Source organism: Dipteris shenzhenensis, chromosome 6, assembly GCF_047967505.1.
Source record: "Dipteris shenzhenensis isolate YYH24624 ecotype China chromosome 6, Dip_SZ_1.0, whole genome shotgun sequence".
In the NCBI taxonomy this organism is placed as follows: Eukaryota; Viridiplantae; Streptophyta; class Polypodiopsida; order Gleicheniales; family Dipteridaceae; genus Dipteris; species Dipteris shenzhenensis.
In genome coordinates this window covers 54,298,005-54,322,762 of record NC_141601.1, presented here as the reverse complement: position 1 = coordinate 54,322,762, position 24,758 = coordinate 54,298,005, and the positions used below count along the sequence as shown (strand labels likewise).

General features: G+C 47.0%; 1 protein-coding gene across 2 annotated transcripts in view; it reads left to right on the top strand.

Annotated features, from left to right (window-relative positions):
• The window catches only part of LOC147901358 (uncharacterized), a 175,310-nt gene that overhangs the window by 36,578 nt on the left and 113,974 nt on the right, over positions 1-24,758 (top strand). For both annotated transcript variants that reach the window (XM_087376068.1, XM_087376067.1), the window contains exon 3: positions 13,408-13,482. In XM_087376068.1, coding sequence (XP_087232194.1) covers positions 13,408-13,482 — 75 coding nt within the window. The remainder of the gene's footprint in view (positions 1-13,407; positions 13,483-24,758) is intronic.

Below are 24,758 nucleotides of genomic sequence, written 5' to 3'. Positions count from 1 at the left end.
TTTCTTTTTCTCCGAAGCAATGCGCTTCTTGCATTCTGAAATGTCATGTCCAGGCTTGCGACAATAGTTGCATCTTTTCTTCTTTGACTTATCTGCTGTATTTTTAGATGCATGGGAGGCCCATAGGCTTGGAAGCCTTGCCTCTTCTTGTCTGCTGTGAAGCAAATGCATGATCAAGAATAATGGCTTGTCTATTAGCAAATGCACATTCATGCATTGCTTTATCATGCAAGAGAATCATTATTCCACACATCCGGTCTTGCAAGACAGCAAAGGATGCTTGGGATAAATTGGCTTCTCTCTATCAGATTTGCAATGAAGCTCGTGTTGCATATTTGAGAAGGCAATTATAGGAAGTCAGTATGAATGAAGGTGACTCTATGGATGCATACCTGACAAAGGTCAAGGACCTCATGGAACAGCTTGCCAACATTGATGAGGTGGTGCCGAATTCACAGCTTGTCAGTACCACATTGAATGGACTGCTAGATACATATCAAGGGTTTGCTACAACCCTTCGATTAGTGGCCATGGGTAATCCAGACCACTATTCTTTTGATCAGCTAGTTACTTTGCTTTTGCAGGAAGAGCAAAGTAGAGCATCTCTTGCATCCCATCTTGACTGTTCTTGAGTTGGAAGAGCAGCAGTAGGAGTGCTAGAGGAAGAGGCATCAGGGGGAGTATCCCCTGCAGAAGGACCAGCAGAAGAGGCAACCACTGTAGCATTGGCTGGCCTCAAATCAGCCCCAGAAACAATATTCCATAAATGCTTTGCAACAAGAATATGTTTCATGAGATAAGACCACATCGGATAGTTGGTACCATCCAACTTATCATCTTCACGAAGAACTCCAAATAAGTCTTGATTGTTCCCAGCCATAGGAAATGTGATACCCTAAAAAGACCTGAAAACCCAAAAGCCTTAAGGCTATCACTGCAAAAAGCTGGCTGTCCAAAAAATGACAGCAAATATCTGCAAATTTCCGACCCAAATCAAAGGGCAAATGCAGATCTGACCCAAATGTGACTGTGGCAAGCAATGTTCACTGCAAAAATAGCAACTCCGGCAAAAGCCCCAAATTTATTGAGGGCAAATAGGCCAAAAAGAGGGCAAATGCAAAAAAGCCCCAAATTTTGCTGAAATTTTCGCAAATGTGACCCAATGTATGCAAATCTGACTCAATGTCCTGCAAAAGTGACTCAATGTCTTGCAATCTGACCCAATGTACTGCAAACAAACAAGAGATTACAGACCAAACTCGAAAGCCCCAATGTTCTTGCAAGAAATTGCAACCAAAGAAGGTGGAAAGAACTGGAAGCCCCAAGAACTTCCAATGTCTGTATTCACAGCCAATGCTAGCTAGTACAGATTCTGACACACTGTACGGAGCACTGTATAGTGAATGTACGAAAGTACAGTACCCAAAAAAAAAGGTACGATGCTTGTACGGAAGCAGGTACTGTGCTTGTACGGATTGCAGGTACAGTTGTACGGAATGTACAACGAAGGTACGAAAAGCAATATGGAACACTATATGGTGACGTACGGAACATGTACGCTGTACGGACAGCTGCTGTGTACGGTTGTACGAAGTAGATCCAATGTACGGTATACAGTGTAGTTACGATGTACAAACGTTTGGTGTACGGAATCACTGCCCAAATGCATGCTTAAGGCCAAGTCTTTGCCCAAAAAATTTTGGCTTGATGCAGTAATGTGTGCCAACTATGTGCTGAATAGATCACCTACACAGGCATTGAAGGCTGTTACACCTTATGAAGCATGGAAAGGCAGGAAGCCTTCACTCAATGTATCAAGAAGCCATCTGGGAACTTACCTTTGCTGTCTATTGACAACTCTTTCTTCAATCACTACATCATGAATAGTGGGATCATTTTGTGCCGGAAGAGAAACCTGCAAATCAGCATGAGATTGTGGCTGATTATTGCTTAGTGGAGGGCCTGCAAGAGGTTCATGTTGCTGGTCAAAATCCTCTTCTGATGATGGCAGAGGTAACCAAGATTCAAAGGCATCAAACATGTCAACATCTGGCTTTGCTTTGCAATCCACAAGAGGAGAAGCTGAATGTTCAGCAAAGATTACATCTCTACTGACAATAATCTTCCCAGTATTTGGTTGATATAACCGATACCCTCTAGATGGTACATGAACATATGCAAGAGACCCAAAAACTCTCATGTGTGAAGCAATGAAGAGCCTCTGTGCCATAAAGATGCTTTTGACAGCAAAGAGTGGATGGATGCAATGAGAGCTGAGTTACAATCTATTGCCAAAAATGACACGTGGGAATTAGTAGATCTCCCTTCCGGCAAGCATGCCATTGGAACGTGGTGGGTCTACAAATTAAAAAGGAAATCTGATGGCAACATAGATCGATACAAAGCCTGTCTTGTTGCAAAAGGGTATGCCCAACAACAAGGCATTGACTTTGAGGAGACATTTGCTCCCACATCCAAGATTTGACGTGACAACTAACTCATCGCTTCTTTACCTACCTGCACTCTCTCTCTCTCCTATCCGATCCTGCAAACAGAAGGCCTTGCTCCGAGGGTCTGGGAAGTGTGAGTGGAAGCACTGCCTCTCTAGCCTGGCCAGAGAGGCATATCATTTGCTCAAATGGGCTTGCATCGCCGATCTCATCGTAAAAATAGGGCCAGAAAAGCGAACCCCTAAGTATATGTAAGATGAAACCTTGATCCATCAGCTCTATTTGCATAGTTGTCCGATATCTATTGAAGATCATGACCTTGGTGTTACCAAGGTTGACCTTCAAATCATGTGACTCGCAAAAGGACTGTAATGCATCTAATTGTCTCTGGAGACCATCTGCAGAGGAAGATAAGAATACCATGTCATTGGCGTACACCAAAATTTGAATCAAGGCGCCAGTGAGAGAGCATCCAGCCCCCCCTAGTGTCAACATAAAATTCTCCAGCTCGTCGATGTAGAGGCCAAACAAGTAGGTGAAATAGGACACCCTTGTTTGACCCCAATAGTACTCATAATCTCCTCTGTCCATCCCACTCGTGTCCGAACTCTGCCTGAGACTTTCTCGTAAATGCCATGCAACCCAAGTGATCTCCTGGTCATAACCCAACTCTTGCATATGTCTGATGAGGTGAGCTCTTGAAACCGTATCAAAGGCTTTGCGGAAATCCACAAAGCAATAGTAAACCCTCTGCTTCTGTGCCCTCACCTCCTCAATGATACACGTGAGCGTGAGAATGTGATCCATGGTCCCATGATCATGTCGGAACCCGGCCTGCCCCTTTGCTCTAAGCCCTTGCATCTCTGCAAATTGGCTAACCTCAGAATCAAGCACTGATGCATAAATCTTGGACATGACATGTGCGATCATAATGGCCTTGTGGTTCTCCGGGATCATGGAATCTTCTGCCTTGTGAATGGGTGAAATGGTATTGAGAGTCTAGGTGCGTGGGAAGCCAAGACTAAACAGCTTCATTAAAGACCTTTGCTAGGATCGGGGCTAGGATGTTAAACCCATATGCAATGAATTCAGTGCATAGTCCCTCGTGATCTTTCGCTCGGCCATTATGAAGCTTCATCACTGCATCCTTAAAACCCCCCCTTTGTGAAGAGTGTGCAGGAGGTGGGCAAGGATGGTGTGAGAGGTTAGGAGCACGCTGATGTGGAATGCCGTATAGTCTACAAAAAGGCCAAGGTCAGAGAGAAGGCAAGTAGAGGAAGGAGGGAGAGTAGATAGGATTAGAAGTCACATCAAAAGTTCTATACAATGGCTAGGCAGGTGGATTTACATAGTTCCCCTCTCCAATATATCTCCTTTTTGCCCCTCTAGGCCTAACCATCCTCTCTAGCCCTAACCCTCACTAACTTGACCCGAACTTGGCCTTCATTGCATTTGCGACCCTATTGGTAGATTGGATCTCGAAGTCAAATTCTTGCATAAGCTCCAATCTTTCTACTCTTAGGTTAGAAGTATCGCAGAAATACTTCAAAGATGAGCTATGAACAAAGACTGCAAAAGTTAAACCATACAAATGATATCTCCGCTTTTCAACACATGAATGATAGCATATATTTCTTTCTCGTGCATTGGTCACTTACACTATGGCTGAGCCAGCTTTTTAACTCCCAATAGCTATTGTTTTGCCATCGTGGAACAGGATTGCTCTAGCAGCATAGTCGTTGGCATCCATTTCAAATACAAATGGTTGCTAATCTCCACAATTTGCACCGTAGAGGCTGATGTGACCTTTTTGTTTTAATTGCTTGGAACAAGCATCAAGCTCACACTGTGGGATGGTACTTGTTGTACTTTAATTCTATCTTGATGGATAACACGGTTCATAGAAGGCATTGATGTTCCAAAAGAGTCTTATTGTAAACCAAGACGTCGTTCCAAAAAGACCACACAAAACTTTCTTCATATGGATGAAAAAGATGGTTCATCATCTGATACCAAACGAAACCCGCTCAAGCCTCTAATCTGGAGGATCTGGGTCTAGTTGGCCTAGACCGACCAGCTTGGTCGGTCAGCCAACTGGGCCGACCAGCTGGTCGGCCAGGGGCTGGTCGGCCAGGACTTGGTCGGCCAGGGGCTGGTCGGCCAGTCTACCCCCTCTGCCCCCCCGCTTCGGCCCTGCTGCGTGGGAGCTGGTGTGCGCCCTGGAGATGTCAGTCTCAACACCCCCTCTCAGCTCCAGGGTGTGGCACAAGACCCAGAGAGTTGGCATGACGCTGGAGAAGGGGAGAGGAAACAGGTTTGGTAAAAATGTTGGCGACGTTGTCGGTAGTGGTGCTGAAGAGGAGCAAAATGGTACCGTCAAGAACCTTCTCTCGCGTGTAGTGGTACTGAATTTCGATGTGTTTTGTCCGAGCATGGAAAACCGGATTGCGAGCAAGGGCAATACAGCTTTGATTGTCACAAAAAAGTGTGGTAGGAGCGGTTTGCTGAAAACCACAATCGAGAAGAAGGCGCCGAAGCCACACAGCCTCACAGGTGGTACTACACATAGCACGATACTCAGCCTCGGTGGAGGATAGGGCGACCGTGGGTTGGCGTTTACTGGACCAGGAGATAGCCGCAGAGCCAAAGGAGAAAACATAGCCCGTGGTAGAGCGGCAAGAATCGGGGTCGCCAGCCCAATCAGAGTCACTCCAACCTCGGAGAGTGAGCGGGGAAGGAGAGGAACCACCGGCAGTATATAGGAGCCCGAAAGTAGAGGTCCCCTGAAGATAGCGGAGGAGACGTCGAGCAGCCTGCCAATGAGAAAGCGAAGGGGTTTGCATAAAGGTACTGAGGGTGCCGACAGAGAAGCCGAGATCCAGTCGAGTGTTAAGTAGCCAGATAAGAGAACCAACAAACTGGCGGTAGAGGGAGGCATCAGGATAAGCAGTGGACCCAGAAGCAGAGAGTTTAGAGTTGGGATCCATGGGAGAAGTGACGGGCCGACAGTCAGCCATGTGGAAAGTTTCGAGGAGCTCGTGAACATAGCGCTGCTGAGAGACAAAATACCCCCTCTTGGTCTGCCAAATCTCAAGACCCAAGAAAAAATGGAGGAGGCCCATATCCGTCATCTCAAATTCAGTTTGAAGAGCAACTTTAATGGCAAGGATATGATTGGTATGACTCCCAGTAAGAATCAGATCATCCACATAAAGAATGATGAAGGTATGAAGCTGTCCTTCATGAAAGAGATAAAGATTGGGATCAGCCAGAGAGCGATGAAGCCCTTGGCGGCAGAAGAAGGTATCAATACGTTGATTCCAGGCCCTAGGAGCTTGCTTGAGACCGTAGAGGGCCTTGGGAAGGCGACAGACCATGGAAGGAGAACGAGAATCAATGAAGCCGGGTGGCTGATCCACATATACCTCTTCTTGAAGATCACCATTCAAAAACGCAGATTTGACGTCCATTTGAAAAATGGGCCACTGATGGTGGGCCGCAAGAGCAAGGATCGTTTGGATGGTGCTCATCCGGGCGGTAGGTGCAAAGGTCTCCCCATAGTCGATGCCGGGTCGTTGGGCATAGCCTTTAGCCACCAGCCGAGCTTTATACTTGTCGACAGAACCATCAGAGGCGTACTTTGTTTTGAATATCCACCGGACACCGATTACGGAACGGTGTGAGGGACGAGGAACAAGGTCCCAGGTATGGTTCCGAAGAAGAGCATGAATTTCCGCTTCCATAGCCTGTTTCCAATGAGGCTGGGCTAGAGCCTGAGGAACGGTAGTGGGCTCGCGAGTGGCGAGGATGCGAGACATAAGGGCGTAATTGACATGGAGGGGATCAGAAGAGGACGGTGGGGGGTGACGATGAGAGCGACGAGGCCCATCATCAGGGTGTGGTTCGGAGTAGGGATCCTCAAGACCGGTGGAGCGGAGAGTATCAATGAGCCATCGCGGAACACGAACCGAGCGGGGTTCCAAGGGAGGAGCAGACGAGGGTGGAGCCGGAGAAGGAGGCGGAGGAGAGAGAATAGGAGATGAGGTGACGGGGGACGAGGCAGGTGGAAGGATAGAGGGCTCCGGGGCATTGGATGGATCTCCAAGAACAGGAGGAGAGTCGGAGGATGGCGGAAGGACCTGCTCGTCGAAAAGGACATCCCTGCTCACAGAGATAATGCGGCGGCGAGGATCATATAGGCGATATCCAGTGGAGACGGAGTTGTAGCCTACGAACAAGAGCTTGTGGGACTTAGGATCAAGCTTTCCACGATCAGATTTAGGAATATGAACATAAGCATCACAGCCAAATACCCGAAAATGGGAAACATCGGGCTTAGATCCATAGTAAGCCTAATAAGGGGTCATGCCTGGAACCGCTGATGTCGGAGAGCGGTTAAGAGTATGGATCGCTATCATCATGGCCTCGGCCCAGAGGGACTGAGGGAGTTGACTGGAGTCAGCATTGTCCGAGCCATTTCAACGCCGGTACGATGTTTACGTTCAACCACGCCATTATCAGAAGGGGTACCTGTGTTGGCAAATTCCCGTTTGACACCATGACTACTCAAGAACCGATCAAACTCGAGAGAGGTGAACTCACCACCCTTATCAGCACGAAGAATTTTGAGCGAGTGGTTGGATTCTTTCTCTACCAGGGCCAGCCAGGTCTGGAAACGACTGAAAGCCAGATCCTTGTGGGAAAGAAAATAGATCCAAGAATAGCGACTGAAGTCATCAACAAGGAGCATGTAGTACGAGGCTCCCCCCAGTGACATAACCTGCATAGGGCCACAAAGGTCGAGGTGAACAAGACCAAGCGGAACGGTGGCACGGCGAGAGGCATGATGGGCGAACGGCTCGCGATGTTGTTTGCCCAATATACAAGAGGGACAGAGACCTTGGCGAGTGCCGACGTTAGGGAGGCCGAGGACAAGCTGGTCACGGAAAGCACGATGGAGAGCATCAATGTGTAGATGACCAAACCGATAGTGCCAAAGGTCGCCAAGGGAGGTGCCTGTAAGGGAGGGAAGGGCGACAAGCTTGTAGATACCATTGGTAGAATGGCCGGTCCAAACCGGCTGTCTGGTAGCACGATCACGGATGGTAACAGAGGCCGCTTCAAACTCGACCTTCATATTGTTTTGACAAATCTGATGAACCGAAAGGAGATGAAAGCCGAGAGACGGAACATAAAGAACACGAGAGGAGTGTTTACCCCCTTTGCCATCAGGAATAATATCAAGAGAGCCCTCTGAATGAACAGGAATAGAGTGCTTGTCGCCGATGCAGACACGACCAGGATGAGGGGTGAGATCCTGGAGCAGGGAGGAGGAGGGGGTCATATGCCGAGAGGCCCCACTATCAACGATCCATTCACGAGCATCGGAACTATGGAGAGCCAATGACTCTACTGCAGGAAGGGGTACCGAATTTAAGAGCTCAAGGTGAACAAATGCAGGGGTGGGGGTAAGGGAAGCATCAACCGCAGCGGCCATGGGTGCGTCAGCTCGTTTGTGTTTGCGGTAGGGACAATTGCGCCAATAATGGCCAGGAGTGCCACAGTGATTGCAATTACCTTTGGGAGTAGGACGGTCACTGGAGGGATCTGAAGAAGATGAGTTAGTGGCAGAGGACGGAGCATTCTTGGATCGAGGTTTGGGACGGTGGGCCACAAGAGCCTCAGAAGAACCATCAGAGGATTTAATGAACTGTTCCTCTTGATCCATCATCATGGGGACAAGTTCCTCCCAAGTGATGGTGCTGAGGCGGCCAGAGGTAATAAGAGAAGAATAGAATGCGGCGTATCGACTGTCAGTAATAACATGAGATAAGAGAGTAATAGCCATATCTTCGGAGGAGATAGCCTTGCCTGCATGGAGGATGTCCTGATGCATGCTCTGCATTTTATTGATGTGGTCCCGTATGGAAGGGGAAGTAGCCGGATCGAGGCGACGAAGCTGAACTTCCAAGGAGATACGTTTCATGGGAGTGACGCGAAGGTACATGCCATCAAGGAATTCCCAAATAGCACGTGCAGAAGTAAGATGCTTGATATGATTGAGAACCCCTGGTTGACAATTGAGAAAGATGAACGAGCGCACACGAGCATTCAATTTGTCCCAGATAAGAGAAGCATGTGGATCCTCCTCAGGGACGGACGAGGGATCCCAGGATCAACAAACTCGGCAAGATCATAAGATTCCAATACAGATGCCATCTGAATTTTCCAAAGGGAATAGTTGGTCCCATCTAACTGCCGAGCATCTGGAAATGTAGGAAGAGTGGGGATGCGTACAGGCTTGTCAGACTCTTGAAAGAAGCTGGACATAGGGGGAACGCGAAGATCCGGAGCAGAATCCTTTGTTTCAGCAGCCATGACTGAAACCAGGGAGTGGACAGTAACCAAGGGCTGAAGAGAACGGGGCTGGTGAGCAGATCGAAATCTAGAACGGGGCCGCCGACAGGCAGCAAAAAAAATATAGGGGAAGAAGAGAGCTCTGTAGTCAGCGGGAAAGAGAGTTGCCGACGAGGACAAGCTCCTTCAACTTCATCAATACAGGAGCTCCAAGATCAGAGAGTATTCTGGTGCTCTGATACCATATTAAAAGTAGCAGCGGAAGATGCAAGCAAACTGAAGCTACAGAATCACACAGAGAACACTAGAGACAACAAGATGTGCCACAAACAGATCTGCTGTAACTCAGCCCATAAACCAGGGCAGCAACTGAAATACAAAGAGTCCTGAACAGGATGAGAAACAGGAGCTGCAGAAGGGGCTGAACTGAAGCAGATGATAGGGGCACAAGGAGGCTACAGCCTGAGAGCACGGAGGCTGGAGGAGCCTGAAGCGAGGAGGCAGGAGTCTAGGAACGAGGAGGCTGAAGGAGCCTGGAGCGAAGAGGCAGGAGCCTGGGAACAAGGAGACTGAAGAAGCCTGGAGCGAGGAGGCAGGAGCCTGGGAAAGAGGAGACTGAAGAAGCCTGGAGCGAGGAGGCAGGAGCCTGGGAAAGAGGAGGGATCTGCAGAGGGAGCGTGGGCAGCCAACAGGGCAGCTAAGGGGCTTAGGTAGGGACGGCCAGGAGCAGGCAATGACTGGAGCCCTGAGGAGCTGCTGGAGTGGGTGAGTAAAATGAGAAAGGGGGAGGGCCCTTATATAGGGAAGGCCAGGAGGGTCGGTCTAGTTGGCCTAGACCGACCAGCTTGGTCGGTCAGCCAACTGGGCCGACCAGCTGGTCGGCCAGGGGCTGGTCGGCCAGTCTACCCCCTCTGGCCCCCCGCTTCGGCCCTGCTGCATGGGAGCTGGTGTGCGCCCTGGAGATGTCAGTCTCAACAAATATGCCCCATCGTACGTTGCAAAACGGACAGATTTACCTCTTTCCTTGAATTTCTTCCCCTTGGATTGGGAAGTTTGTTCCTTGGTCTTCTGTCCCTTAGACTTGAAAGCTTTCTAGCTACCCTTCTTATGTCTGCGGGCAGTCATTGATGAAGAGGATGACGTAGATGAAGAGCTAGAACTAGAGGTGGAAGAGAAACTCGAGGAAGAGGAACTAAAAGAAGAGGATGAGCTGGAAGGCTGGGACTTTTTGTCTCTTCTACTTTTTCTTGCCATCATGGTGAGGTTCCTTGCTCCTTCTAGGAGAATCAATGGAAGAATGAGGTGGAGAAGAACTCAAAGGACGCTCGCTGTTAGTCTTCTTCTAAGCTGATATCGAAAGATGTCGGTCATGGGCTTCTTCACTTTGGGGATTCTGTAGGCTGCAAAAAAAGGGATCCTTCTTGGCCTCTTAAAGAGATCCTCTTAAAGCTGCATCAATGGCTCCTTGTAGGAATCTTCATTCTTGAATCTTTTGCCTTTTGTGGGCTCTACATGGCCATTCTGTGCGCTTGTAGCACTGTAAGAAGACGTAGAAGGAGCCATATCCTCCATTAATAAACGTTGGTCAAAGAACACCTCAAAATTGGTTCTGACTGAAATTTCTTCCTTTGAATGGAAATGTTTGCCAACCAAAGCAAGTGGCTTGATTAATGTCAAGCTTTGACTGGATTCTAACTGCATAGGTTAATAGCGCTGTAGGCAACGCTGCACTCCCTTAGGTGTTTTGAACACTGCTTGGCCGTGCAATACGATGGAAAGGCTGAGATGGGATCGGCCGTCAACAAAGTAATCTGAAGGCATGATGCTACTACTACGGTTGCCAAACAATGACTTGTTGAGGGGTCAGCGTGGACGTGCCACAACTTTGATGAAGCCATCGTCGCTTGACACGACCCCAGCATTCCTACCCTTGCCACTCAACCCGAGAATCAAACCTACCTAGCCCTAGGCCTCCCCAGGCTACCTGAGCTAGTCTTGTGTACCCCAGTACACGTCAGATACCAATCCGTGCACATGACACTGCCCTAGTGGAAGGAACTGCAAAGAGAAGAGGATGTTGATCTGCATCGTCTGTAACTTTCTTTGGATGGTGAAGAGGTAGTTAAAGGCGTCGTGTGGCGAAAAGATAGTCAAAGGCATCGTTCGCCACTTTGCCTGGATGGCGAACGGGAAGTCAAAGGCATGTTTGCCTCTTTCCTTGGATGGTGAACGGGGAATCAAAGGCGTTGTTCGCATCTCATATTTCAGGAATCTAGAGCAGCTCTCTGAAATCCGTCTATCTTTGACTCTTCGCCATCTAGGCACCAGCTTACTGTTGTTTCATGTGGGAAATCCGTCAATAACACCCTCGTGGCTTCAAGATATAGGATCGTTGATCAAATAGATAGATGAGTGTAATCTTGTTCTCATTCAGCTGGAGGTCTTGTCTTTATGCGCTGGACCTAGAATTTTGGTCGAGCTATGGTCATTTCGTGTTGGTTTCTTGCGACCAACCATGAGTCTTCCGCCCAACCAAGAAGTGTTGACATTTTGCTTGAGCGCAGCCTACCCAACATCTGCGGCAGCACAATCTCCCGTAATCTTTGATTGTCACTTCCTAGGAAGGCAACGATTCTAAACTCCGATACCAATATTAAAGAACACACTACTAAATAGTAAACATCACACTATTTTCCTAACAAGAACAACCCAATTGATTGTAGCTCAATTGAACTGTTAGATCATCGACCAGAAGTGGCGCTACTGGAGCAGACTGAATGCAAGCTGCTGAAGTTTAACAAGACGACACCAATGTAGGTCGGCAAGGGGAGCAGAAAGGATCCAGAACACACTGCTCTGATACCACTATTGGGTGCAATGGAATGCAAGTGGAATGCAAGAGAGCAAACAATAGCTAAAGGAAATGAAGAGTACTTAAAAATGGGTAATGAAGTACAAGAGTGGCCACTGTACAGTCCCAAAGTCAAGTGGCTGACAAAGACTAGGACCAAATTTCCTAACTAGCCTACAAGGACATACCAAGGCTAAGTGCTAACATTGACCATGGATATATGGATATGGGGACAATCATCAATTACACGGACTAGAGATGCGTTGCACTCTTTGTGTATGAGGTTATTTGACCCAGACTCATGAGAATCGCCATGGGATCAACCCTCAGAGCAAGAGATCACAACCTTCTTTGTCATAGGAGAAGTAGTTGGGAGATGACGTGATCATGACCCTGATTTCACACTCGCTAGTGTAGCAAGAGACTGCTCATATGCGCTGCAAGCATCTGCCTAAATCCGAGGTGCCATCATTGCCGCATCTTGATGCCAGTCCACTTCATTCCTTCCACGAGCACACCGTACAAAGAGGACTTGAGGATGCCAGCCACAAATCTCGGACCTGTTCAAAGACATTGAGACTACCTATGTACTGCAGTCAGGCCATGTGGAGCGCTACTCATGATACATGACACATGCTAGGACATGACATGAATTACTTTCGACATATGTAGTTTTTCTTTCCTTGATTGCTCCTAGGCTCATCAATTCTGTCTTAGAGGTGTGATAGACACACCTCTAGTTCCTCCCTTGATGGGTTGTGCTCTCATGTTTTCAATTCTTTGATCCCATAGGTTCTTTTGGCGTTCCACAAATGTTAATAAACCTTTCTTTCTTTCTTTCTTTCTCCTCCTCGAACTTGAGGCTCACCCTGCTTGCAGTTTCACTATCCTGCTACTCTCCTCCTCCTCTCTTACTTCCCCCTTTGTTCTTCTTTCTCGATCATCTTCTCTCCTATTGAATGACCTCTCCCTCAAATGTACACCTCCCTTTCATTTTAGAAGGATGGAAATAAAAAATGCAAAGATTTTGTTGTGCTTTCTTGATTGTGGCACACCCTGCTTGTAGTGTCATGCTCCTGCTACTCTCCTCCTCCTTGCCCCTTCATCCTGCTTTCTTGATCATCTCTCTCCTATTGAATGGCCTCTTCCTCCTCCCTTTTCAGTTTAGAAGGATGGAATTAAAAATTGCAAAGACTTTGTTGTGCTTTTTGATGGGGCCCTCGACAATAGGACGCATATCTTGCTCTTTCAGCTCATGCGTTCTGTTAATGATGATCTATCTTGTACATGGCCTCTTAAAAAGTATGGCCGACAGTTTTATTTCTGTCCTTAAAAGGATCTTTGAATAATTATTTTAGAAGTTTTGACAGGAGCTTCCGGCAATGTTTCATACAGCTAGGTTGTGTCATATTCTTCTGCTTTTTTTAACCACACATCTCTTTGGTGTAAGCGAACATACAGCAAGGAAGGTTCATTCTCACAGCATTGAGCATCTTTTGTGGAAGAGTCTTATACAAGTACTCCTGTTGTGCCTGTACAATTTGAAGACTAGATCCATTTTCATGCAAAGAATTAAGATTTTAGGAAAGGTTATGACCATCTGTTCTTGTGGCTGAACTTCTGCACCGTCTTTATGACCCGAATTTTTTCGGGGCTTGTGATCTGCTTTGTTGTAGCGTACAATATTTTTTATAGTACAATGTATGCAATTATTTACCTGGAATTCAACTCGTTTTCTCAATGTAACAGGTTGGAGACGTCATTTTAATCAGTGATGAAAGTACTTTGGAGAGCGATTTAACTGTCCTAGATCGTGAAATTTTAGTGAGTGTCAAACTTGGCCAGAGTGTGCTCTTGAAAAGTTTCTGATCACCTGTTCCTTTCTGCTTCTCTCTACCCCTTTTTTAAACTAAGACAGACTTTGCAAGGATAAACAAATGTAATGGATCAAGAAAAGATGGTTTATGTTGTATTTTGAGGTCCTGTTTTCACAGACAAGAAATTGAATCAAAAGACAAGGTTTATTTTTGGTCAGATTTACAAATAACATATTTGCAGTAAAAGAGAGTCTTATGACTAACATTCCATGGGTGTGTAATGTCTGGAGCCTTTCAAATATTCTCTTCCCTCTTTCCTGAATCCTTGCAAGATGAGCATGTCACAAGAGAATCTCTTATCGGTTCTGCTCCCCAATGTGATCAGTAATTAGACAAACTCAAAATGTTTCTGAAGCAGCCCGGTGATCATTTCTACAAGTTGATATTTTCTAGTTTTGTCCAACATGGATTGTCCATGATTAGTTAGTTAAGTAGCTTGGTTGATTTCTAAGGAAAGTAATTAAGAGCACTTAGAAAGTTAACTACTGTTTAATTTTTCCAGCAAATTTATGCATTAGCAGAATTTAGATTCGAGAGATAGCAGAAGACAGCAAAGCTGAAACACACATTGGCCAAGATTTATGGATCAATATAAGAGAGAGAGAGAGAGATCCGCTCCTACATAGAGACATAGGGGCAGCGGGCTTTGGGAGAGGCTGGATTCTGGAGGCAGCATTCCACTCTTGACCACGTCTTCACTCCATGGCTATCATTGAGGAGGCAAGCTCGAGATCCTTGATTTGTAGACTTTTGGACTTTGACACAATCCCATGGTCCCACATGATTAGGTGACTTCAGGACATGCTGATCGCATAGACATGATTTGGGGGGTGATGAGTCTATATGAGTCAAAGGAAGAGTACGTCTCTAGAGGCCTATCAAATTGGATTGAGAGCACAATCGGAGTGAAGCAGGGTTGCCCCCTTTCACCGACACTCTTTGGGCTCTAATTGATGAGATGATGACCTTCATTGATCACCTAGGAGGTGAGGGATCACTACTTGCTGACTTGATGATACAAATGCTGCTGTACGCAGATGACATAATACTCTTATCCTCTTCTGCAACAGGATTACAGAGACACCTAGATGTGTTTTGCAAGGAGAGAAAATTTATAGTCAACCTTGGCAAGACCGTGGTTATGATTTTCAAGACCTCACGGGCACTACTTCATCGACACAGCTTCACTTACCGAGGAGAGATTGTGATCATGCAGTTGTACGCTTATATTGGGACAGTCTTCACAGGGCCAGTTTTCACGTTGATCCATGCAGCCAGGACACGGCTTACTTGAGGACAGGGAGATCTAGTGTGACTAGAGTGATGGTGCTTTCAAGCAACTTCTAGGACCCTTTGACGAAGGGATAGTTGTTTATACACTAGTGCGGCCGACAGCTATGTATGCACCCTTCTAGGGGAGTGATCTCTTGGTGATCGATTGGCGGAGTTTTGAGAGGCTACAGGGGATTATGGCTCTAGAATGATTTGGAGTAAGACCTCAATTCCTTACCAGATAATACAGGTGGAGTTTGTCATGAGACCAGTCTAGATTGATGCCATCTTGTAGACAGTGACATACCTTCACAGGGTATGGGCTTTGCCTAGTTGGAGACTACTGAGGTTGGCATTAGACTTATCTAGACGATGAGGGGTTAGCATGGCATGGTGTACTTTGCCTAGTTGGAGACTATTGCTTTCATTGTTTTAGTTTTTAATTAATAGCTGCTCCTCACTCGAGCAGCTATGAATGTAAATTTTTTCTTAATGAGATACTACCTTTTACCCCCAAAAAACGCGAGTGAGAAAGAAAGAAATTTTATTAAAGTCTTCGGAAGACCGATGGGTCTATGAGACTGTGAAAATCTTGGTACAAACGAGCTGTGGTGGTGGAGCTACTAAATGAGCATCCGCACCAATGCAAAATGCAGATAATAGAGAAATGGTATTACTAATTACTAAGCACAACATAGTCATGTCGGTGGTCGACTATATATCAATCTCATCATCATCATCATCATCATCAAGACATCAAGGTGGATGAGGCAATGGAGGCATGAAATCGGCGATAGAGTACTTGTCGGCCACTCACGGGTGCGGCCCTGGCACGTCTCCTGGTCATAGCTATGCGCCTAACAAGGGCTACAGTAACCCCTATCAGTCGGGCTCCGACTCTAAATAGGGAGGGGATATCCCCAAGTGTAATTTGTGTGTCAACCCTCTGTTTGAGCTGTCGGGTCCCTAGCTCTAGGTCATGGTCATGTCGAGGTCTCGTCTCGTGGGGGTCCATGTGATCTGGCTGAAAAAACTCCATGATAGAGCTCTGATAGGGATCAGCCAGGGAAGAAGTCTGCTCCTGTCTCCATGCTCAAGTATCCTCTTGCGGTGTCTGAGTACCTCATGAATGAAGCCTGCCAAACACCTCTGGTCTGGGTAGGAGAGGAATCGGGGCAAAACCCCATAGCTATCTTTTCAGAGGCAGTAGAAACGCCCTCGGATCTCTTAGTAAACAGGACACTTGAAGATGAAGTGCTCCTCTGTCTCAACCTCCTGCATGTCACATAATGTGCATATGCGCCTCTCCTTGGCTAGGCGCTCTGCTCTGCCACTCTCGATACGAAGTCTGTGTGAAGAGACTCAGAACTTCCCAATAGAGATTCTCAGTGAGGGGTAAGTGGATATGTGTGTATCCTGGTGGGGCAATGAAACCCTCCTCTGTGATATGTAAGCAGTGATCTCTGTAGAAGCTAAGCTTCAAGTTCACTCAGTCCCAACCAGGTCCGGAATGTGTGTAGCTGTAAGAGATCCTCAAGGATAACCTGGTTGACCTCGTGTGATAGGAGGGGAGAAAACAGAGTGTCCATGCTGTACTGGAAGGGAGGGAGTCTATCCATTTGGAGCCCCAGTCGCTCAAACCATCTCTCTGTGCATGCATATCAGCATCTCTGGTCTCCTCCTGCTGAAAGTGCCATAGAAGAGGACAATGCTAGCCATGGTAGCTTGCTGCGCCCAGAAGTGTAATCCCCATACTCCGTGACTCGGTACATATACATAATGACTTGAAATGCAGCATCTAGTTGTAATGGGGATGACCCAAACTCAGCCTAAATGATCTGGTGAGGAACGGATGGCTTACCGCGAATCATCCGTGATAACATGAGAACCTGCAGCCGCTCCACACGAGCCCACTCTATATCCGACAAGTCTGGCCCGCAATAGGGGCTACCATACATCCCCGCTGGGCAGACCAAGGAGTCAAAAAGCAGTACCTTGGTCCGTGGATCCTGAAAGTGCGAGCAAAAGCACTGCCTCTCTAGTCTGGTCAATGAAGCATATCCTCTGCCTAAGCATGCCTGCATCGTGGGACTTATAGTGAAGATGGGTCTGGAGAAGACAACCCCAAGATACGTGTATGATGAAACTATCTTAACAGGTGACCCATCAAATGTGAACTGCTCTTGGCGCATGACGGCTCGAGATGTAGTGAAGATCATAACCTTGGTTTTACCCAAGTTGACCTTCAAATCATGAGACTCACAAAAGGACTGTAGTGCGTCAAGGTGTCTCTGGAGCCCCTCTGTCGAGGAAGACAAAATAGCCACGTCATCTGCATAAAGCAATATCCGGATCAGCGTGCTCGCAAGAGAGCAACCAACCCCTCCTATGTCTGCATCACTGTCTCAAGCTCGTCAATGTAGAGGCCAAACAGGGTAGGTGATAATGGACACCCTTGTTTGACCCCGATAGTGCTCATTATCAGATCCTACCCGGACTCTGCCTGAAACTTTCTCGTAAAGAGCCATGACAGGCTAGATGATGTCTTGGTCATAACTCGAATCCTATAGGCGCCGTATGAGGCGGGCTCTCGGAACTGTGTCAAATGCCTTGCGGAAATACACAAAGCAACAATAAACCCTCTGCTTCTGTGCCCTCGCCTCCTCGATGATGCACCTGAGCGTAAGAATGTGGTCCATGGTTCCATGATTGCGTCGGAATCCAGCCTGTCCTGCTGCTTAAAGTCCTCGACACTCTGCAACTCTGCTGACCTCAAAATCAAGCACTGATGCATAAATCTTGGAATGACATGTCCAATCATAATGGTCCTGTAATTCTCCGGGCTCATGGGATCCCTTGCCTTGTGGGTGGGTGAAATAGTGTTAATGGTCCAGGTGCGTGGAAACCCTAAACAAACAGCTTCATTAATAGATTTGCTAGAATTGGGGCTAGGAGGTTAATCCCATATGCAATGAACTCAGTGCATTGTCCCTTATGATCCTTTGCTCGGCCATTATGAAGTTTCATTGCGGCGTCCTTTACCCCCCCCCTTAGTGCAGAAAGAAAGAAAGAGAGAAAGAAAGTTTATTAAAGTTTATTTTAGAGAGAGAGAGAAAGAAAGTGTATTATTGTCCACTAGAGGCCAAAATGGGCCCATGGGACATCAAGAACTCTGCATACAAGATAGCACAAAATCAACGTGCCCCAAAGAAGAGGCATCGTCGAATATCATCTAAGTGCTACGCAATATAATGCAAGTGAAAGTACATAATGTCAAATCTGAGCCTAAATACAGAGTAAACTAGATGCAAGGAAACCGCCCCCGGGTGCAGAAAGAAAGAAAGAGAGAAAGAAAGTTTATTAAAGTTTATTTTAGAGAGAGAGAGAGAGAAGAAGAAGAAGAAGAAGAAGAAGAATGTATTACCGTCCTCTGGGGGCCGAGAAACCGACCCATGGGTAGGTATTTTAACGTCTTTAGGAGACCTCTCGGGTCTATGAGACAAGATACAAGATATATGTAACCCATACAAGCCACTGTGGGCTGAAGCAAAGGCTCACTAAGGCCCTTGCTGAGTACTAAGTGCTAAAATGCAAAAAGCTAGTACAAAATATAGTAGGAAAAAAAGGAGCAATCAATTGGTAAGAACCATAGCTCCAAGTAGATGTGGATGCTCTATATAACCCGGCTCCCTGATGGTCCTCTGATGTCATGCAAAGAGCTCACGTATTTGTGTCTGTCGGGTTGTCTCCCGCGGTGGTGGGGGCGTGCTCTCTTGGATCTCTGTATCCGATGGGCTACATCGAGAGTAATGCCTCGTCTCTGGCGGTCTCCTCTGAGGAGGGCTGAGATAGGTCGAACCTCAATTGTGCGTGCTTTGGTCGTCCCACGTGTCGTGTATGGTCTCCGTGTCTCTCGTCCAGCCACATCGTTGTGATGGGCCTCACTGCTGATCCATAGTGCTCTCCTCTCCTCGAGCTCCTCCCCCTCAATCTCATTTGGTGCTGGCTCGGATGTGTAAAAATCAGTGACATGTGTCTGTGCTCGGTCTAGCTCGGTGTCCTGAGGCATCTCGACTGCAGCTGATCTCTGGCCTGCCGCACAAGGGAATCTCTGTGTCTCCGCATCTCAATGAGGTAGGGCCCAATGCAAACCTAGTCGGGGAAATGGATCAGTCGAGTGAGCGGTCCGAAGCCGAGCCCCTCCTGAAAGAGACAGTGGTATCACCCTTGGATCTCATAGTAGGCCGGACAAACATATAGAAAATCCTCCTCTGTCTTGACCTCCCCCATCGTGCATAGTCTGTAGACCTGCTGCTCTCTAGGTTTGTTTTGGCCGCTCTCCCAGCCTCAATCCGCAGCTGGTGGGACAAGACTCGTATCTGTCTGATAGCAATCTGCAAGGTGTGTGAGACTCTCCTATCCTTGAGGTACTGGGGCCTGATGATGAGACCATGCTCCGTTATCCTCAGAAAGTGGTCATGATAGAACTGGGTCTTGGTGGGGAACTCCTGATCCCCCCCCAGCTGGAGATGCGTGAAGATGGAGAAGGTCTAACCATATGATATAGTTAATCTCATATAGTTAATCTCATCATGTGAAAGGAGCTGCGGTGGTGCATCCATGCTGTACTGAAAGGGGGGCAGCCTATCCATTTGGATACCGTGGCTATCAAACCATGTGGACACCCACGCATACCATGTTGTATCGAAGCCTTTCTTTGCGAGGCGTCGGGATGACTCTATTGCTAGTCTCGGTAATCTCCACTGAGATAGGGCCCAAACTCTATGGGCCCTACGTAATGGTCTGGAAGAGGGCGTCCACCTGGAGAGGTGTCATGGGTGAACTCTACCTGCATGATCTGATGGGGGATTGAAGGCTTCCTCCGAATCATCCTGGACCCCATGATCACCTGTAGCCTCTCAAATCCCTTCCAGTCAGTAGCTGAAAGGTCACTCCCCCAAAAAGGTGCTGCATACATGACAGTCAGTCTCACGAGAGTGTAAAAAAGCCAACCCTTCATCGATGGATCTTGGAAATGCGCCTGGAAGCACTCTCTCTCTAATCGGGCCAGGGCACCCTTCCCTCGTGTGAGTCGTGCTCTGGTGGCATGGGCCATTGTGAAGCCTGGTCCCGTGAATACTGCCCCTAGGTATGTGTAGGACTGAACTATCTCCGCTGGCTCCTCATGGTAATTGAAACTATGTCAATGTCGATGTTGATGAAGCAGTGCTTGGGATGTGTTGAAGATCATAACCTTGGTTTTCCCAAGGTTGACTGTCAGGTCCCTCTCTTTGCAGAACATCTCCAAGGCCTCCAAGTGTTTCTGCAAACCCTCGCACCTTCCCTCCTATGCTCTTGCTGTAGGAGTGTGAGGTCTTCATCTAGATAGATCTTGGTCCCCTTTAGTGTTTCCCGTGTACTCATGAGGGTGGATCTATCTGTGGCTGTCCGCCTCGTCGGTGCATCTGCTTTACCCACTCTCCAAGCTGATTCACAAGTAAGGTTGATTCCCATCTTGTCAAAGAGGGTTTTGGCATCTGACATGGGGCTATCACCTACATGTAGACCTCTGACCAGAACATTCAAAGTCTTGCTGCCCCATTGTTTTTCTTCTTCAAGTGTTTCAGAGATGAGCTCCCTTTCCTTTGGTGTTGTGTCTTTCTTTAGCACATCTTTCCATGCAAGCATATTTACCTTCCCCTTCGTAATTTGTTGTATGAACTCAGCATGTTTCCCTTGTACCGTTGTTTGCAAAGCTGCCATTTCCTTTTTCAGCTGTTCATTCTCTGATTTCAGCACATCAATGATCTTGCATCCTTCCTCTGGCACCCCTTTGCAGCTTTGACCTGTTGCATTTGTTCTTTAATGGTGTTCAGCTCCTCGTTAAACGGTGGCTGAAACTCCTGCACAATTCATGTCCGGCAACATTTTACCTTTTTCACATGTCCATTTGGTTTGCATCTCCTCTTGCCATTTCTTCATTTCATCTTGCATTTGAGCTCGGAGGTTTGAGAGCTTGTCTCCTCTGGTCTCTCTCAACCCCCAACCCAACCCGGGGGTTAGGTTCAGCTAGGGGGTTCAACAGAAAGCCAATTATGGACTGGCCTACCCTTTCCTCCAAGTCCCCCTCAACTCCTTCAACCTCCATTTTGACTCGGTACTCTACAGTTGCAGCCATGAGACCCTCTCCTTATACGGAATTACCAACAAGAAGGCTCAAAATGACCCATCCTTGGGCAATAGGATCAGATTTTTTATCTGCAGCAGGCAGTGAGAGAGCTACGATTGGAATTGGCAGAATTAAAGGCTCGACTTCAAATTCTGGAAGGGCCTAGTGAGAGGGGGTAGAGTAGAGGAAGGGGAGCAAGAGAGTCAGAGTGAGAGACACACTAGTGTGGGTGTGAAGTGATGAGTGAGCCACACCACAAACTCACTTATGTTTTATTAGGATTAGGTTTACCCTATGACTGTCTTAAGACAGTCATAGGTGTCCTATCTTTAATTAAGGGTAGGCAATGTGCCTTTACCCCAACAACCTCCCACCTAAAGGCCAATGTGCCTAAAGGGGAGAAAAGAATAAAAATACAGCAATATACAGTTACTGTATACAAGACCATAAAGTAAGAATGGTCTCATCCTAATCCCATGATGTGGCGGCAATGTGCAAACCGCTCTGTAGACAAGCTCTTAGTGAGCAAATCTGCAGGATTATCATCAGTATGTACTTTCACAAGCTCAAGACGCTTGTCTTCCAGTACCTCCCTGATGAAATGATATTTCACTTCTATGTGCTTGGTCTTCTGATGAAAGACCGGATTCTTTGCCAACATGATAGCACTCTGACTATCACAATGCAAAACTGGCATATCTCCTGTAATGCCCAAATCTCCCACCAGCCGAGTAAGCCATATTGCTTCCTTGCAGGCCTCAGTGGCTGCAACATATTCAGCTTCTGTGGTTGACAGTGCAACGCATTTCTGCAACCGAGACACCCATGATATAGCACCTCCTGCAAATGTGAAAATATAACCGGTAGTAGACTTCCGGTTATCTGCATTCCCTGCATAGTCTGAATCTGTAAAACCATGCACCAATGCATCCTGCCTACCATAGCATATGCACAAGTCTTTGGTACCTTTGAGATACCTCAAGACACCTTTCACTGCTTCCCAATGCCGCTTGCCTGGATTTGCCATATACCTGCTGATGACTCCCACCGCAAAAGCAATATCCGGACGAGTGGCAACCATGGCATACATCAAAGATCCAACTGCAGATGCATACGGAACCTTGGCCATTTCAGCCTTATCATCATCTGATCTAGGGCTGTCCTTACTGCTGAGTTTTAAATGTGGAGGCAACGGGGTACTAATGGACTTCCCCCCCTCCATTTTGAACCTCTGCAGTACTTTGTCAATATACTCTTTCTGTGACAGAAACAAAAGTCCCTTGGACCTGTCACGAGTAATACGCATGCCAAGAATATGATTTGCATCACCCAAGTCTTTCATGTCAAAAGACTTATGCAGTTGTTTCTTCAAAGCACTAATCTCATGCTGAGATTTACTGGCAATAAGCATGTCATCCACATATAGAATGAGTAGCATCAAACTGCCATCCTTTGCCCGCTTGGTGTACAAGCAATGATCGGTCTCACACCGATGATACCCTTGGGACTGCATGAAGGCATCAAACTTTTTGTACCATTCCCTTGGCGCCTGCTTGAGTCCATACAAGCTCCTCTTGAGCTTACACACAAGCTGCTCTTTCCCTTTAACAGCATATCCCTCTGGCTGACTCATATAGATTTCATCATGAAGATCTCCGTGAAGAAAAGCTGTCTTCACATCCATCTGACATAAATCCATGTCATCATGAGCAACAAGAGCTAACACTGCTCTCAAAGTAGTCATCTTGACTACAGGTGAAAAAATTTCATCAAAGTCAATGCCCTTCTCCTGCTTAAATCCCTTGGCAACTAATCTGGCCTTATACCTAGGTAAAGCATTTGAATCCACTTTGACTTTGTAAACCCACTTGCATGGCAAAACCTTTCTGCCTGCAGGTAACTGCACCAAATCCCATGTATCATTCTGAAGTAGGGAGTCCATTTCTGACTGCATGGCTTTCTCCCACTTCTTTTTCTCTGTTCTTCCCATAGCTTCCTTGAAGCTGGAAGGCTCACCACAATCTGTCAGCATAATAAAATCAGCCACATTATTGGCTCCTGGAACAAACCTGGCAGGAGGCCGTTGTGCACGGGTGCTCCTCCTCACAAAATGTTCCGGATTAGGCTGCTGTCCAGCCTGTTCTTCATGCATGACGGGTGGCTGTACCACCATATCTGGCTGTTCTACAGCCCCATCTGTTGGCACATCCAGTGGTGCATCATTGGCAAAATTATCTGGCTGATTTTCAGCCTGTATACCCTCTTGAACAGGGTTATCTGCAGCAGCCTGCTGCTGCATATAAATGGGCATTCTTTGCTGTCCAACATCATCATAAATAACCCTCCTGTATTCCACAGGTTGCACGGGTTCCTTGTGTACACTATCTTCTTTAAAGATGACATCATTGCTGCGTATAATCTTCCGTTTAACGGGATCCCATAACCTGTACCCCATTTCACCTTCGTCACCATATCCCATAAAGATGCATCTGATAGACTTTGGATCCAGTTTGGTGCGTAGATCTTTGCGTACATGAGCAAAGCACTCGCAGCCAAATACCCGTAAGTGCTTATATGAGGGTGGCTTGCCAGACCACACCTCCTCTGGCACTTTCAACTCCAAAGCCTTGTTTGGCGACCTGTTAATAATGTGAACTGCTGTTTGCACGGCTTCTGCCCAAAAGCCATGGGGTAATGCAGCATAAGACAACATACATCGAACCTTCTCCTGAATAGTTCGATTCATCCGCTCACTTGCACCATTTTGAGATGCATTATGAGGGGCTGTGAGTTCCTGTTTGATGCCCTTAGCTTGGCAAAACTACACAAAAGCATGTGACACATACTCACCCCCATTGTCGGATCTGAGGCATTTCAGCCTACGACCTGTCCGATTCTCAACCTGAGCGACAAACCTCTTGAAAGCATCTAGGGCATCTCCCTTATGCTTCAAGAAATAGACCCACACCTTACGTGTGGCATCATCAATGAAAGTAATAAAATATTTGGCACCCCCTAGTGATAACTGTGGCATCTCACACAAATCAGTGTGCACTAGATCAAGTGGTGCTCTATTCTGGGGAGTCCTCCTCTTATGAGGAGTCACAGAATGCTTGCCAAATATACAATGATCACAAGTAGGCAAATCTGAAAAAGAAAGAGACGGCAGATAACCCAAACGTGACAGTTCTTGCATTCCTTTAACAGACATGTGTCCCAACCGGCTATGCCACAATGAAACCTTTGGCAGCTCGGTTATGGCAACAACATGATTACCCACACTGGAAACATAAAGAGGGTACAAGGTATCACTCTTAAAACCCTCAGCCACTACTGTCTGGCCATCAGTAATCACCCATTTGGAATCCCCAAATGTGGTGTGGTAACCACTGTCATCTAATAAGCCAGTGCTAATCAGATTTTTCTTGATTTGCGGCACATGGCGAACACCATCAAGCATAAATGACTGTCCATCAGGAAATACTATCTGTATACTGCCAATCCCTGCAATCTGACATGCATAGTTGTTCCCAAGATGAACAACTCCATGAGTACCTGTGTAGGAAGTAAACCACTCCCTGTGAGGTGTAACATGAAAAGAGGCACCTGAATCCAAGAGCCAGGTGTGCATGTCATGGCCATCAATAACCAAAGCATGTGCTATTACAGCAGAAGAGCATAAAACATCATGTATGTCACTGTCACTGTCCTCTGCTGCAACATTCACTGCATCCAAGTCATCTACCTTGGCCTTGCCTTTGCCTTTGCTTGCATTTCCTGCA